A 15,421-nucleotide genomic window follows, 5' to 3' on the forward strand; every position below is an offset into this window, starting at 1 on the left:
GACTAACTGGAATTTAAATTTCGCACTGGGGATTCAAAATCTGAAGTTGCCATATTTATTTATTTATTTATTGATATTGTTATTCGTTTTGACACTTTAGATTTCTATAACGAGTTTCTGGTTTAAATAAATAGTGTTGTGATACTTTTAGCTTAAAAATGTTTCCTAGCAGACCGTGCTGTCGAATATTGTTCTTTTTAGAACATCCTTTAGTGCGAAGTGGACAAGATAATAAACCGGATAAAAAGTAATAATAAGCCGTAATAAGAAGTGGATAAGCTTAATAGCCGTAAAAAACTCATCGCAACTTTATTAGAATATTTTGAACGGGAAAGCGGTAGTAATGGCCTTTTATGTTCCTTAAGTTCTGTTAAAAAGGTGGGTTTTATTGATGTAAATAATAACTGTTTATATATTTATAATTAATTCATTTTTGTTTCCTAAAATATTTTGATTAAAAGAAAATATATAAAAGTGGGCAACGTGACTAAAAGTTTATTTGATATGAATTATAACTAATTAATCACTAATTAACAGTATTTGAAAATTACAAAATAAAGTGTATCCATAAATTGGAATGTTTGAAACATTTGCCTTCCCCATAAGAAGTTCTATTAAAAGTATTTATCATTAAAACCTTTATTGCATATATAACAAAAGTTTGAATACCCTTTTGAATACCTTATGTATTGTCTTTAATATTGGATATTCAGAAAATTAAAAAACATAATGGAAATATGTATTTTTAATGAGATTTGGGCTACTAAAATAACACTTAAAATATATTTTTTCCCAAAAAATTAAAAAGGATAGCCTCTAAAAGAAAAATAAAAGAGGCTTTTTTAATACAATCTAATAAAAATAAATGTATTGCTCATGCATCTGTAGATGTTAGTAATGTATGGCAATCGCTTCTCTGATTTTAAAGAACGTAACATAAATAAACATAACATACGTAAAAATTAAAAATAATCATACAGAAAGTTTAGGGCTTTTTGGTTTTACCTTATTAAGTAATTGTTATCAGGTAGTAATTGTTAATTTTGAAGTTTAACTTGATATATAATGTCATTTTAACAGAACGTCAACGATTTTTGGAGACGTATCTGTTTTAAAAAACTAAAGTGTTCTCGAATAGTTGAATTTAAATATTTTAAATAGTTTTTTCTTTATTCTTTGTATTTTTTTTGACGGAAAGAGATAAACTTTCCGAAACGTTAAGCAATTTTGTTCGTTAGGCAAATTTGTATATCTGTAAACCTAACTTCTGACAATTCTGTTTAGATTGACGCAGAAGTGTTTACAAAAAATAACCATTTTATTTTGTAGATTTCCTTGCAGTGGCGAAATACCCATATAGGATTTTTTGGAGAGATGAATCCGCCACATAAGTATAGATATATTTTTATTTTTTTCCTACTGGCAACAACTAACTTGAAACTAAAAGAATTTGGAACTTCCATTGTCTTTATTTTTGATTAACACCAAACCACAATGTTTCGGTCAGTAGATCCACTGACCGTTATCAAGTCAATTCTTAAACTGAGCTGTTATACTACAGCCAGACATTCACCCTTAAAAAAGTTGGAAAGCAGTCAACCGTGAGGTTGTCCATTTAGAATGTCTGCATTGGTGCCTTTTATCAGTGATTGTTATATGGTAGATATTTTTGTACTAGGATTGCTAAAAATGTTGTTATTGTTAGCAATAAAAACAGCTTCTTTAAATTTACGCTTTTTCCCATAAGGTTCCCTGTGGACAACCCGTACTTCTGATTTTATATTGTGCTGTTTTGACCAAACATGGTCCGCAATATCTGACTTCATTGTTTCACCTTTTTATATACAAAGGTTAGTCTGGGGTCGAGATTTCTGTATGTAAGAAGAGTACAATCCGTTTATATATATGTACTGAACAAAGAGAGAACAGTAAACACGTTGCCAAGCGTATGAAATAAACCGAGAAACTGTACACATTGCTAAGAGACGTGGAAGGGGATAAGCAGAATTGTCGCAGTTGACCGGTCGACCCAATCCCCAATCAGTATCTCTATCAGTATTTAAAGTTCTAGGGAGAGGTGTACATCATGCGTTCAGCTTCACGATTTAATTACGTCTCGTGGCATTATGTTTATTTATTAACGAATCGTTGTATTTTTTCCTATAGCTTAAAAATTTTTAAGTGCAAGTTAGAAACACTTGCATTTTTGCTAAAAATAAGTGGAATTGAGTTAGTGTTCGACAGTGATTGCGCTATTAGAACTCTGAATTCAAAAATCAATATCTCGAAATCTATTAGAAATAATTGATTGTAGTTTTTTTCAATAATTTCCTTAATATTTCTGCTATATTTTCTTCGCAGACAGTATATAAATAAAAAAGTTACACGATTGCTGAAAATTGCTATGCACTAAAAGTAAATGGATGAGTTATTTAAAATTTTTGAATGGAAAAGAGGCAACCATGTCGAACTTTTCTTATTTAAACATATTGTAAAAGGTCCGATCTTCAAAATAAAAAAAAGTTTCTAAAGTGGTTCTTAAGTTATGACGTGTTATGTGTTAAAAAGTTGAGTTTTTAAATTATCGCGATTACTGACGTTTTCTCGTTATAAAAAAATGGACACCTTAACGATATCCTTATAATTTCATTTCAGATGCTCAGACACATATCTAATGATTTTATCTAGTTATCTTTTCGAAAAAAGTCTTTTAAAAATAAGCCGTTTGAGATCGTGATTTTACTTTACTGGATAGGGAAATGCATACCGGCAACGCCGCAACAGCCAGACCGTCGCATTTCTCTCACTCCGACTTAATAAGATCCCTATGCGATTTACTTCCACACATGTAAATACCGACCCAAAAATAACAGTTGCCAGCACGGTATGCTTTTTGTGCTCGCTAAGTCTTACATTTATAGAACGTTTAATCTCTCCAATATACGACTCGTTACATTCACAAAATGCCTGGTAGATACCTGGTAATTGCCATTTCTCTTGTTTCAATATTTCCGGTCTTGTTTTCAAGGGTGGATTTACAGGTGAATGCCTAGTTAATAGCCTAGTTTATAAATAGAATAAAAAGACAATGAAAGACCGAAATTCTTTTAGTTTCGATACTGAATCATTGTCTACCACATTCAAAGTAGCAACTTACAAAACCTTTCGTAATATTGTTTTTTTTTTACTAATAAAATAGGTTTTTATTATGGTTCCTGCGGTATGCCGCTAATTATAATATGAAAATAAACCATACAGTATATATTATTAATAATAAAAATATTTGTATAGAAAATATTGGCTTAAATGATTTTTAACATTAATTGATGATGACTGATTGATGATCGAAATAATCAGCCAACTCGAAATTGCATGTCGGGGCCTAGCCTAAATCCATCTAAAATTAATTTATTTAATCACAAACAATTGACTTTATTTTAAATGCTAAATCTATAAATAAACATAATCGCCTTAAAATATCTATAAGCAATAAATCATCTTTTTTAGTTTGATTGACTTAATATATTCTAAAAAAACCGTTCCGTATAATTTGTCAAAACTTGGCAAAAAATATCAATAGGGACGACAAAATGTTCCAACGAATAACCTTCAGAGTTCGATACAAATGGCAAGTTTCCATTCATTCGCCATGATTGGATAATATCGTTATAGCTTAGCGTTACACAATAAGGTATTGAACCATTTTCAGGTTACGAAAAAAATTATAATCATTTACAAAAAAACTTTTTTAAAGAATAATTTTATAGCTAAATTTACATAATATAAAATATTCACTCACTCGATTAGTTATTTATAAAATAATGGTTCGTTATATATTTAATATTGATCAACGTACAATCCAAATATAATAAAATATTTATTTTAAATACATTAATTTGATATGTCGTAATATTTTCTGCCTGCCAGTGTACCACTTAAATTTAGATTAATGTATGTATTTTCATAATTCATAACTTATTAGATTATGATTGGCCGTTTCTTATTGATTGTTCCAAAAAATAAAATATCAAAAAAAAAATAGCAAAAACATTTGACAACGATATGACTTGGCAAAGATATTGAGAAAACCAGTTTTGTTAAAAATGAATAGAATTAAACGGAAAACCTGAGTAATTTAGCATCCCGCAGATCAGGAAAGGGAGAAGGACCTCAAACGATCAACCGAAATCGCATAATACATGAGAACAGCCTTTAAAAAATATTATAAAAATGAATTACCAGGGCACAAAAGTTAGGCCGTTGCCACTGAAGAGTTATTTCAAAATAACCGGTTTTCAAAATAATCTTTCATTTTCAAAAAGTTTTTCCATCCAAAGATGTTTTTTAATATTTGTTTTCTAAAAACGTTTTATGTGTATAATATTTGATATTAAAATTATTTGAAACTTAACTTTTATTTTTAATTGATTTTTTAAGCGACAGATACCACTAAAAAATGTAGTTGTCTAAGAACCTTTAATACAAACTCAGCTCAACACTCGATATTAAAAATATACATGAAGGAAGTACAGATAGAGATTAATAGTCACATTAAAAACCAATTATGCTATTTAAAATGAAAATAATTAAAAATGTTATATTGTAAAAATATCAGATTCATAAACGACTTCATTGAATTCATAATGTATTAGATCATGATTGACCGTTCCTTATTAATTATTCAAAAATGTGATTAGTCAAAGGTTTAAACTTTGACACATAATGGACACATCAGTCATTACACCGTGCTGGCAACTGTTACTTTTGGGTCGGCATTTACATGCGTGGAAGTAAATCGGATAGGGATCTTATTAAGTCGGAGTGAGAGAAATGCTACGGTGTGCTGTTGCGGCGTTGCCTGTACGCCTTTCCCTATCGAGTAAAGTAAAATCACGATCGCATAAACCGCTTATTTTTAAAAGATTTTTTTTTCAAGAGATAACTAGATAAAATTATTAGACATATTTCTGAGCATCTGAAATGGAATTATAAGGATATCGTTAGGGTAACATTTTTTTATAACGAGAAAACGTCAGTAATCGCGATAATTTAAAAACTCAACTTTTTAACACATAACAGGCCATAACTCAAGAACCACTTTAGATATTGAAACTTTTTTTATTTTCAAGATCGAATATTTTAAAATATGTTTAAATAAGAAAAATTCGATAAGGCTGTTTTTTCCATTCAAAAATTATAAACAATCCATCTATTTACTTTTAGAGTATAGCAATTTTCAGCAATCGTGTTATTTTTTTATTGATAAAGATTTTCACATACTGTCTATAAAGAAAATACAGCAAAAATATTAACAAAGTTCTTGAAAAACGACAATCTATTATTTCTAATAGATTTCGAGATATCGATTTTTGAATTCAGAGTTCCAATAGCGCGACCACTATCGAACACCCACTCAACTCCAGCTAAAAATGCAATATCAGCAAATGTCAACATACCTTAAGTTGTGAACCTACAATAATTGAATACAATTTGCTGTGTTGTCTACACTACTATGCTATAGTACCTACGATTAGTGTGCCCGACATGTATTTTTCTAACTTCAAACTTGTTCAAATTAGACAAAAGCCTTTAAGTTTTAGGAAATATAATTTGTCATTGACAAACTTATAACTTGACAACTGACAGTATTGTGACGACTTTTCTGTCGTTACCCAAATAGAATGAAAAAAGAATCCGTTGCTCAGGGTTAGAGGAAAGCTGGGTTCGTAGGTAAGGCTTCTGACTCACAGTGACTTTCTAATGTTGTTAAAAAATAAAAAAAATGATAACATATTTAGGCTGCAGAGATTTTAATATTGATGTTAAGAATTCAAATAGGTATGGTCAAAGACAGTGAAAAGGGCGCCACTTACTTTGTTTATGAGAGTGGTAAAGTAAGAAACCAAAAAGAAAATACGATATCACAACATAGCTAAAATAAAGTAATCAACAGCATTAAGGGTCTATTATGTTTATCAGAATAAAAAGTCAGAAATAACTATCCTACATTAAACGTTTATTGAAAACGAACACAAGTATCATCAATTAGTCACAGTGATCCCAATAAAACCGCAAGTTATTTTAAATAGATTCGAATTTAGTAACTGTATTCTTTGAACTAAGTAAGCTACTTAATATAAAAACAGGTGAAATTTATGTATGTCTCAATACGATGATGTTTCGAAACATGTCGTGTACAAAAACCTTTAAAATGAATACGTGTTAATAATTTTCATATAAAATATCATAGCTAAGCAAGAGTGTACTGTACGAATCAAATTATAACTTATAACGTTAAATAAAAATAATTTTTACTACAATATGTGGGATAAATAGTGATAATTTACCAGGTTATTAAATCTGTTGTCTCAAAAATTATAAAATAAAAGCGTACCTTGTGTATCAAACTTAAGACTTATCTGTACATAGTTTCTTATGATGTAAACAGGTAGGTAGGTATTCTCCAGACTAACAGAAGTGGAGGCAGATGACTATGGCAGGAGAAGTCTTCGCTATCAGCCAAAAGAACGATTGTAATGTCAGGAACATTTTCTTAAGGTCTGTATAGGTCCATACAAAATGAAAGTGGGTGGAACATACAATAATTACTGCATTATTACTGCATACCATGTGGTAATTACTGAGTACCAGGTGGTAGTTTTACTTAATATCATGTGGTACTTTTACTGAGTACCAGGTGGTAGTTACTGAGTACAATGTGGTAGTTACTGAGTACCATGTGGCAGTTACTTAATATCATGTGGTACTTTTACTCTATAAATAAAAAATAGTTCTCAGGACAGATACTAAATAAAAAAAAAACAACTTACGGTCTGAAAATCAGCTTTACATAAATATATTCAAACCATATGCCGATCCAAACCAGTAATTAAATACTCAAGTAAACGAAATAACAAACGGAAATAACTGAAATAGAATTTAGTTAGATAGGGCTATATAAAATGGCGGATAAACTTACGGTGATCATTCCAAGAAGAAACCAAACAAATACGATCTATACTCTGAATTGCATACTTTACAAGGTTTTCAAATCTCCAAATCGGATACCCATGCAATCGAAATCGAAAAGGGTATTCAGAGTGCTTTTCACTGGAAAATTTGTCGGACGCCGAAACGCGTCTTCTTCAGATCCAAATTCCCAGAAAAAAGACCTTCTTCTCAGTTTCAGAAACGAAAACAAAAAAAACCCTTTTCACCACAGACAAAATGAGAGAAAAAAGTGATATTATATGATCGAAATCATTAGAACAGAAAATCGCAATCCACAGCGACGTGAGATTGGGACAAGTGAAATGCAATTAAGGAAGTTTGGCATATAGCGAATAGATGGCGCTAATAAACAAGACAAGTAAACTGTAAGAAATGAAGTTTGACATCTAGCGAATAGATGTGCTAATAAAAATTAAATATCGAGGCAAGTGAACTGTAACAAATGGAGTTTGGTATCTTTGGCATCTAGCAAATAGATGGCGCCAATACTAAGAAATTTAAATAAAAATAGATTTTTAAATTCAATTTTATTAAAGGGAATAAAAAATGCTACACTGCCCCCCTCCAAAAAAAAGAAAGGCCCTCAAAGAGGACTTTCGCCCAAACAACACTAAGGAAAACTAAACTAAATTGGTACATGTTTTTAGATTTTTGAAATTAAATTTGGTGGATGATAGCTTCGTGTATCACACGTCCATAAAGGAGTCACAATTGGTAAGTCGCAATCGGTATGTCAAATCAGTGAGATTACACAATCGGGAAAGTCAAATCACCATATAATCCAAATAAAAACATTCATATAAACTATATATGAAAACTAAAACTAAATCTAAACCTAAAAGTATGGGATAGGAAAAGAAAGAAAGAAAGAATCCCATGGAAGCGCAGATGTTCCTGAAGAAATCCTCAAGCTGATTGTCCGTACTCAACCCACCTAGTGTGAGGCAACGAAAGATTCACAAATCGCGTGTAATCAGTCATGCGACCCCTCACACCCAAGGAAGCGGAGAACAAAACAAACAACAAAAGAACCTCAACAAAAGCCATGCTACGGATCACTATAAGAGGTAAGTTTGGCGTGACCAAAACAAACTACCTTCGCCACAACCTGTGTGCTCACCGGTTAACCATTCAAGGTAACTCACCTGTATGAGAAAAAGAAAGGAAAATAACAATAGAAATCACAATAGATAAACATATAAAGGAAGAGAGAAAAGATTGTCACGAATGACCCAAAATATCCGTAACATAGGATTCCAGCCTATGAAACGCTATTGCAAATATGGAAAGAAAATCACAATCATACCCAATACACAGTAAACTTACGAAGTTATGAGGTCAGCTATGTCTCACCATTAGGTTGCAATCAGAATCATAACAACTTTTCGTTTTGTCACGAAGTCGTGTTCTCAAAATACAAGAATTGCTTAAATTTCAGATTCTTGTGAACTGAATGTCATAGAATGGAGCAAATGGCACAAAACCATATGAGTGATTAACAGAATTACCATCCCACAAAATATTTACTCAAAATTAGGTAATCTGTAGAATACTCGGAAAAAGAAAAATACTGCTATATGCTCGCATTTCTAAATAGAAATACTATATTATACTGAAAATATACGCAAAAAAACTAAATAACACAATAGTTATGCTGATTCGCGACAAATCCGTAAAAACGATAAGCGAATTGTTGTATAACTTTTTAATATAAACTAAAAAAACTAAAATATAATCTATGTATCCTTTAGACTAAACCCTAAAAAGGAATCGGACATAATAGATTATTTAAATTACTGTGACGTAGTAGAGACATTTCCTGTATCATCGTCGTCAATCATGTGACCTTGGTATGGTTTAAGATCTTTTATATGCCAGCGGCCTGCGTTATTACCATCCTCGTCTACTAAAACATAAACTAAATTCGAAATTTTCTTTCGTACTGAAGATAAAACAAAACGAGGGGCTAACTTGGCTGAAAAGTTAACACCAGCATTTGATAAGACCTTATTACGTCTCCAAACCAAATCACCAACCTGAAAAGATAGATCACGTCTACGCAAATTATAAGACTTTGAGTTTCTTTCGTAAGCAGCATGAAGTTTCTTACGGACTTCGCTAAAGACACTATAAAGATTTTTGAGTTCTGAAGCGTAAGAGTTGCGATCGCCAGGCATAATTTCAAAATCTTCAGAGAACTTAACTTGACCATAATAATTACCAGAGATGGGAATATGCCTACCGAAAACTAAAAACGAAGGAGAAAAACCTGTGACCTCATGTTTAGAAGTATTTAAAGCAAACTGAATATTAGAGAGTTGAACATCCCAATCTGTATGTTGTTTAACATAAGTTCTAATAGCTGTTCCTATTGTTTTATTCATTCGCTCAACAAAGTTACATTGAGGAGAATACACAGCATTATACCAGATCTTCTGAACTTGATATTTCTTTGCTAAATCTCTAAATTCTTTCGCAACAAATTGAGGACCATTGTCACAAATTATATGTTGAGGTACTCCATAGGTAAGAAAAACTTCATTCTCAAGATACTTCACAATATAGGGAGATTTTGATGAACGCAACGGACACAGAAGAACATACTTCGAAAACCAATCGCCAACAACTAAAAGCCACTTATGACCCTTTTTTGATCTAGGAAAAGGACCCATAAGATCTAAAGCGATTGTCTGAAAAGGCATATTAACTTGCTTTTCCTTTCCCATCTTACCTAACGGCATAGTATTAGAAGATTTTTGAACTCCGCAAACACGACAACTCCTAACAAATTTAAGAACATCGGCTCTCATCTTGGGCCAAAAAATTGTTCTTGAAGTCTTGATAAAGTCTTATAGAAACCCAAATGCGAACAAGTTGGCGGATTATGACATGATTCGATAATATTACGACGTTGAGGACGTGGAACAACCTTCTTCCATTCTTGAAGATTTGATGAAAATAGTAGCTGTACCGGAATAAACTTAAAAAGAAAACCATCTTCAACTTTCCACTGTGGAAATGAACCAGGTGAAGCTAAAATCTTTTGCTTCATAGTCTCATACCATGCGTCAGTATGGTCTAAATCTATATTCAAAACGGAAATTTGCGGACATACAAAAGAATCATTATCTGAAATATCTGAAGGAGAAACTTTATGATTGGTAGTGGTGGATCTATAAAAATTCTTAACACATAATAACCACTTCTTCCAATCAGATTCTGAAAATAAATTTCTGGGTTTGAATTTTTGAACTGCACGACCAGAAACACGAGTTCGTCCAATTAGTTTTTTGAACATTTGGGACACGCCGGTGACTTAACACCTAAATTACCACATTTAAAACAAAAAACCTTACGTTTCTGTCGACAATCATGAAATGTATGATTTGGACCAGAACAATTCCAACAAACTAAACGCGAGGTTGCTTCCTTACCTGAATTTTCTACAGATCTGGGCATACTCGAAGAAGTATTTACCATATCAGGGTCAGAAGACGACGACGCTACAGAATAACTAGCAGACCGAACAGTAGTATTTTTATTTTTGTTTTGAGCATTGACATTCTTAGACTTTTTACAAAACTGTACTCGATGAGAATCAGACGAGCTAGAATCAGGAGTGGTATTCAATTGAGAAACATTTAAACTTCTAGATCGTTTTTCATTCTGATGTTTAGCATTTTCTAATTTTCTACACAAATTAGAGAGTTCAGACACAGATAAAACATCAACTAAAGCTAACTGAGTAATGTATTCAGGAAGTAAATTTTGTCTAATAATTTTAATCTTATTAACCTCACTAGGGCATTTACTTAATCTACTAAAAAGATTCTCTAAAGTTGCTATAAAAATTAAAATACTTTCATTTTTTCGTTGTTTATAAGATTTAATTTGCGACCAAATATTGTCATCATTATCTGGTGGCAAAAAGTCTTTCTTTAATCTTTCTACAAGAGATTTCCAATCTGTAACATGTTGTTTAATACTTCTGTACAAATAAAAGCATTCCCGGTAAAAAGTTCTACTGCGGAAGAAAATAAATCTTGTTCACTAACTTTACGTGATTCAGAAAGCTCAGTAACAGTTTCTAAAAATGAAAATAAATCTTGAGGATTACCATTAAATTTAATAGGCCAGTCTGAGACTGGACAAGGTTTAGCAACATAAGTCACAATAGGAGGCGGTACATTAATAACCGGTCCTGAAGGGACAGAACTAACATTTAAAATATCATGTGTCAGAAATTTTTGAAAATAAGTCAGCTTCAAGTTGATAACAACTAGTATAAACATCAGTTTGAATAGTCTCTGCATCAGCACGATTTTCATCTAAAATTACTCTTCTAATTCTACCAGCCAAATGTACAAGACGAGATTTTATAACTTTAAACATTGAATCATTTACTCCACCCTCGAATTCAGAAATTGACAAAGAAATTGAATCTAAAGTTGCTTTAATTTCGAAAATTTCTTGATCAAAAGAAAGAGGATACTTAAAAGACCTGACAAAATTTTACGTTTACTCTCAACATTTTTAGATGTCTTAATACCCCTAATAAGAAGTTCATAATCTAATTCTACTTGTCGTAAATGATTAACTTTAAAAGATTCTTTCTCCATTGTAATTCAGTTATATAAGATATTAATGACTAAATGATTCAGAAAAATTTACTAATTTTAACAAAAAGCTGTTATGACTCGACGCAATCTATCAGAAAGAAATTATGTTCAATGTCAAAACCAAAAAAGACTCAAATATTCAAAACAAATTCCAAAATATTACGAAGTACTAACAACACTACCCTGTATACTAAAATTATGTCCACTCTGTATATTCAAAATATAACCTTACCTGTATATTTATATCAAGATTAAAATTTCAATAAACTATGTAGTCAGAAGTATCAAGTTATTTATCTCTGAGTTTTAAACCGATAAACACCCTCTATAACATAAAAAACAAAAATTGCTATTGTACTGAAATTATAAAAATTAAATTACAGAAATAATGAAAACAAAATTTCAAAACTATAGTCTTTGCCTTAAAGAAAATTTATCTGAGCCTAACAGAAATTATTTTACTAAATTAAGTTTACCAATAAAAGTCAAACAAAATAAACTAAGTTGATCCAATTAAATATAACATGAGCCAATCAAATTAAGCTGAGCCAATCAAATTAAGCTCAGTCAATCAAATTAAGTCGAGCCCCACGTTACAGGGCGTCATATACTTTATTCTTCTATGTGTGACGACTTTTCTGTCGTTACCCAAATAGAATGAAAAAAGAATCCGTTGCTCAGGGTTAGAGGAAAGCTGGGTTCGTAGGTAAGGCTTCTGACTCATAGTGACTTTCTAATGTTGTTAAAAAATAAAAAAAATGATAACATATATAGGCTGCAGAGATTTTAATATTGATGTTAAGAATTCAAATAGGTATGGTCAAAGACAGTGAAAAGGGCGCCACTTACTTTGTTTATGAGAGTGGTAAAGTAAGAAACCAAAAAGAAAAATACGATATCACAACATAGCTAAAATAAAGTAATCAACAGCCTTAAGGGTCTATTATGTTTATCAGGAATAAAAGTCAGAAATAACTATCCTACATTAAACATTTATTGAAAACGAACACAAGTATCATCAATTAGTCACAGTGATCCCAATAAAACCGCAAATTATTTTCAATAGATTTGAATTTAGTAACTGTATTCTTTGAACTAAGTAAGCTACTTAATAAAAACAGGTGAAATTTATGTATGTCTCAATACGATGATGTTTCGAAACATGTCGTGTACAGAAACCTTTAAAATGAATACGTGTTAATAATTTTCATATAAAATATCATAGCTAAGTAAGAGTGTACTGTACGAATCAAATTATAACTTATAACGTTAAATAAAACATAATTTTGACTACAATATGTGGGATAGATAGTGATAATTTACCAGGTTATTAAATCTGTTGTCTCAAAAATTATAAAATAAAAGCGTACCTTGTGTATCAAACTTAAGACTTATCTGTATAGAGATTCTTATGATGTAAACAGGTAGGTAGGTATTCTCCAGACTAACAGAAGTGGATGCAGATGACTATGGCAGGAGAAGTCTTCGATATCAGGCAAAAGAACGATTGTAATGTCAGGAACACTGTCTTAAGGTCTGCATAGGTCCATACAAAATGAAAGTGGGCGAAACATACAATAATTACTGCATATCATGTGGTAATTTTACTTAATATCATGGGTGGTCATTACTGAATACCATGGGGTATTTTTACTTAATATCATGTGGTACTTTTACTGAGTACCATGTGGTAGTTACTAAGTACCATGTCGTAGTTTTACTGAGTACCATGGGGTAGCTTTACTAAGTACCATGTCGTAGTTACTTAATATCATGTGGTACTTTTACTCTATAAATAAAAAATAGTTCTCAGGACAGATACTAAATAAAAGGAAACAACTTACGGTCTGAAAATCAGCTTTACATAAATATATTCAAACCATATGCCGATCCAAACCAGTAATTAAATACTCAAGTAAACGAAATAACAAACGGAAATAACTGAAATAGAATTTAGTTAGATAGGGCTATATAAAATGGCGGATAAACTTACGGTGATCATTCCAAGAAGAAACCAAACAAATACGATCTATACTCTGAATTGCATACTTTACAAGGTTTTCAAATCTCCAAATCGGATACCCATGCAATCGAAATCGAAAAGTGGATTCAGAGTGCTTTTCACTGGAAAATTTGTCGGACGCCGAAACGCGTCTTCTTCAGATCCAAATTCCCAGAAAAAAGACCTTCTTCTCAGTTTCAGAAACGAAAACAAAAAAACCCTTTTCACCACAGACAAAATGAGAGAAAAAAGTGATATCATATGATCGAAATCATTAGAACAGAAAATCGCAATCCACAGCGACGTGAGATTGGGACAAGTGAAATGCAATTAAGGAAGTTTGGCATATAGCGAATAGATGGCGCTAATAAACAAGACAAGTAAACTGTAAGAAATGAAGTTTGACATCTAGCGAATAGATGTGCTAATAAAAATTAAATATCGAGGCAAGTGAACTGTAACAAATGGAGTTTGGTATCTTTGGCATCTAGCAAATAGATGGCGCCAATACTAAGAAATTTAAATAAAAATAGATTTTTAAATTCAATTTTATTAAAGGGAATAAAAAATGCTACAGTATATTGGAATTTGTCTGGTTTTACATTTTTCCCTGTTCAGTTTTAATTTAAAAATAGATGCAGTATTACCTAAATTAGTTAAAAATGGCTTGCCAAAATTGTTCAAATTTGGAATGTTTTCAGCATACCTAGACTTTCAAAAACCATATTTATAACTTCACTGAAAAATCAATAGGGGAGTGAGTCAATATTTATATATGTTTTCTAATGCCGATGGTATATAATCATATGAAAACTGTGAAATTTGATCCGTATTCCTAATATTCTATAGTTGTAAAAACTCTCGCATAATATTCATTTTAACCGAGATTTTAACTTATAGAATTAAAATAAAAGTCATAATAATAGCAAAAACACTTGAGTCAAAGATATTGAGAAAACCAGTTTTGTAAAAAATGAGTAGAATTAAACGGAAATCCTGGGCAATTCAGCATCCCGCAAAATAGGAAAGGGAGAAGGGCCGCAGCCGATAACCCGAAATCGTATATTACACGAGAGCAACCCTTAAATCAAATCAATTACCGGGGCACAATGGCAGGCCGCCGTAACCGAAAACTACGTTCGAAATGGCGGTGTCGTCGCCGCCGCGCTGGTCCGGAGGTCGAGGGGCGGATGTGAGATCGACCACCGGAAACGACGTTCACGTTTAGAAAAATGGGATAGAGGCGGCCGGCGGCCGACGTAGATGGAAGTTAAATTGGTCAATTTTTTACCTGGGCGTCTATGAATCGTAGCACTTTTATTCTTACCGTACAAATAACAAACGTATTAAACTTTGTTCAGCGATCGTTACGTCGTATTCTTTTTTAACAGTTGAAAGAGATTATGGTGGTTATTACGGCACACAGAGGTCATTATTGCAGAATTAGGTGGTAATAAATACATGTTCAAAAAAGACATGTTTTGGAAAATTGAAATGTCTATTTTTTGAATGATAGCCGGTAAGTGATGTAGATTATATAAGTAAAATAAATTAATCGTACTTTAATACAGGGTGTTGGTTTAAATAAGTCATGGGAGTTCGTATTGGTGGATGTTCCTAAATGACATGCTAGTAATCAGGAGATGATTCTTAGACCCATGTCAAGAACCAAAACCTCATATGAAAATATGTCTTAAACGTCATAACTTTTAAGATACAAGATAGTAAAGTTTTCCTAAAAAAGTATAAAAATTAAAATAAAAAAATATATATCTTAGGTCACCCTGGC

At 31.7% G+C, this 15,421-nt stretch overlaps 1 protein-coding gene across 1 annotated transcript in view; it reads right to left on the minus strand.

Moving 5' to 3' along the window:
* The window catches only part of LOC115886888, a 28,654-nt gene extending 26,828 nt beyond the window's left edge, over nt 1–1,826 (minus strand). Inside the window, exon 1 of the mRNA XM_030906213.1 lies at nt 1,733–1,826. Within this exon, the coding sequence (XP_030762073.1) occupies nt 1,733–1,826 (94 nt within the window). The remainder of the gene's footprint in view (nt 1–1,732) is intronic.
* Between the last annotated feature and the right edge of the window lie 13,595 nt (nt 1,827–15,421).

This window comes from Sitophilus oryzae, unplaced genomic scaffold, assembly GCF_002938485.1.
Source record: "Sitophilus oryzae breed Bouriz unplaced genomic scaffold, Soryzae_2.0 scaffold_509_pilon_pilon, whole genome shotgun sequence".
Taxonomy (NCBI): domain Eukaryota; kingdom Metazoa; phylum Arthropoda; class Insecta; order Coleoptera; family Curculionidae; genus Sitophilus; species Sitophilus oryzae.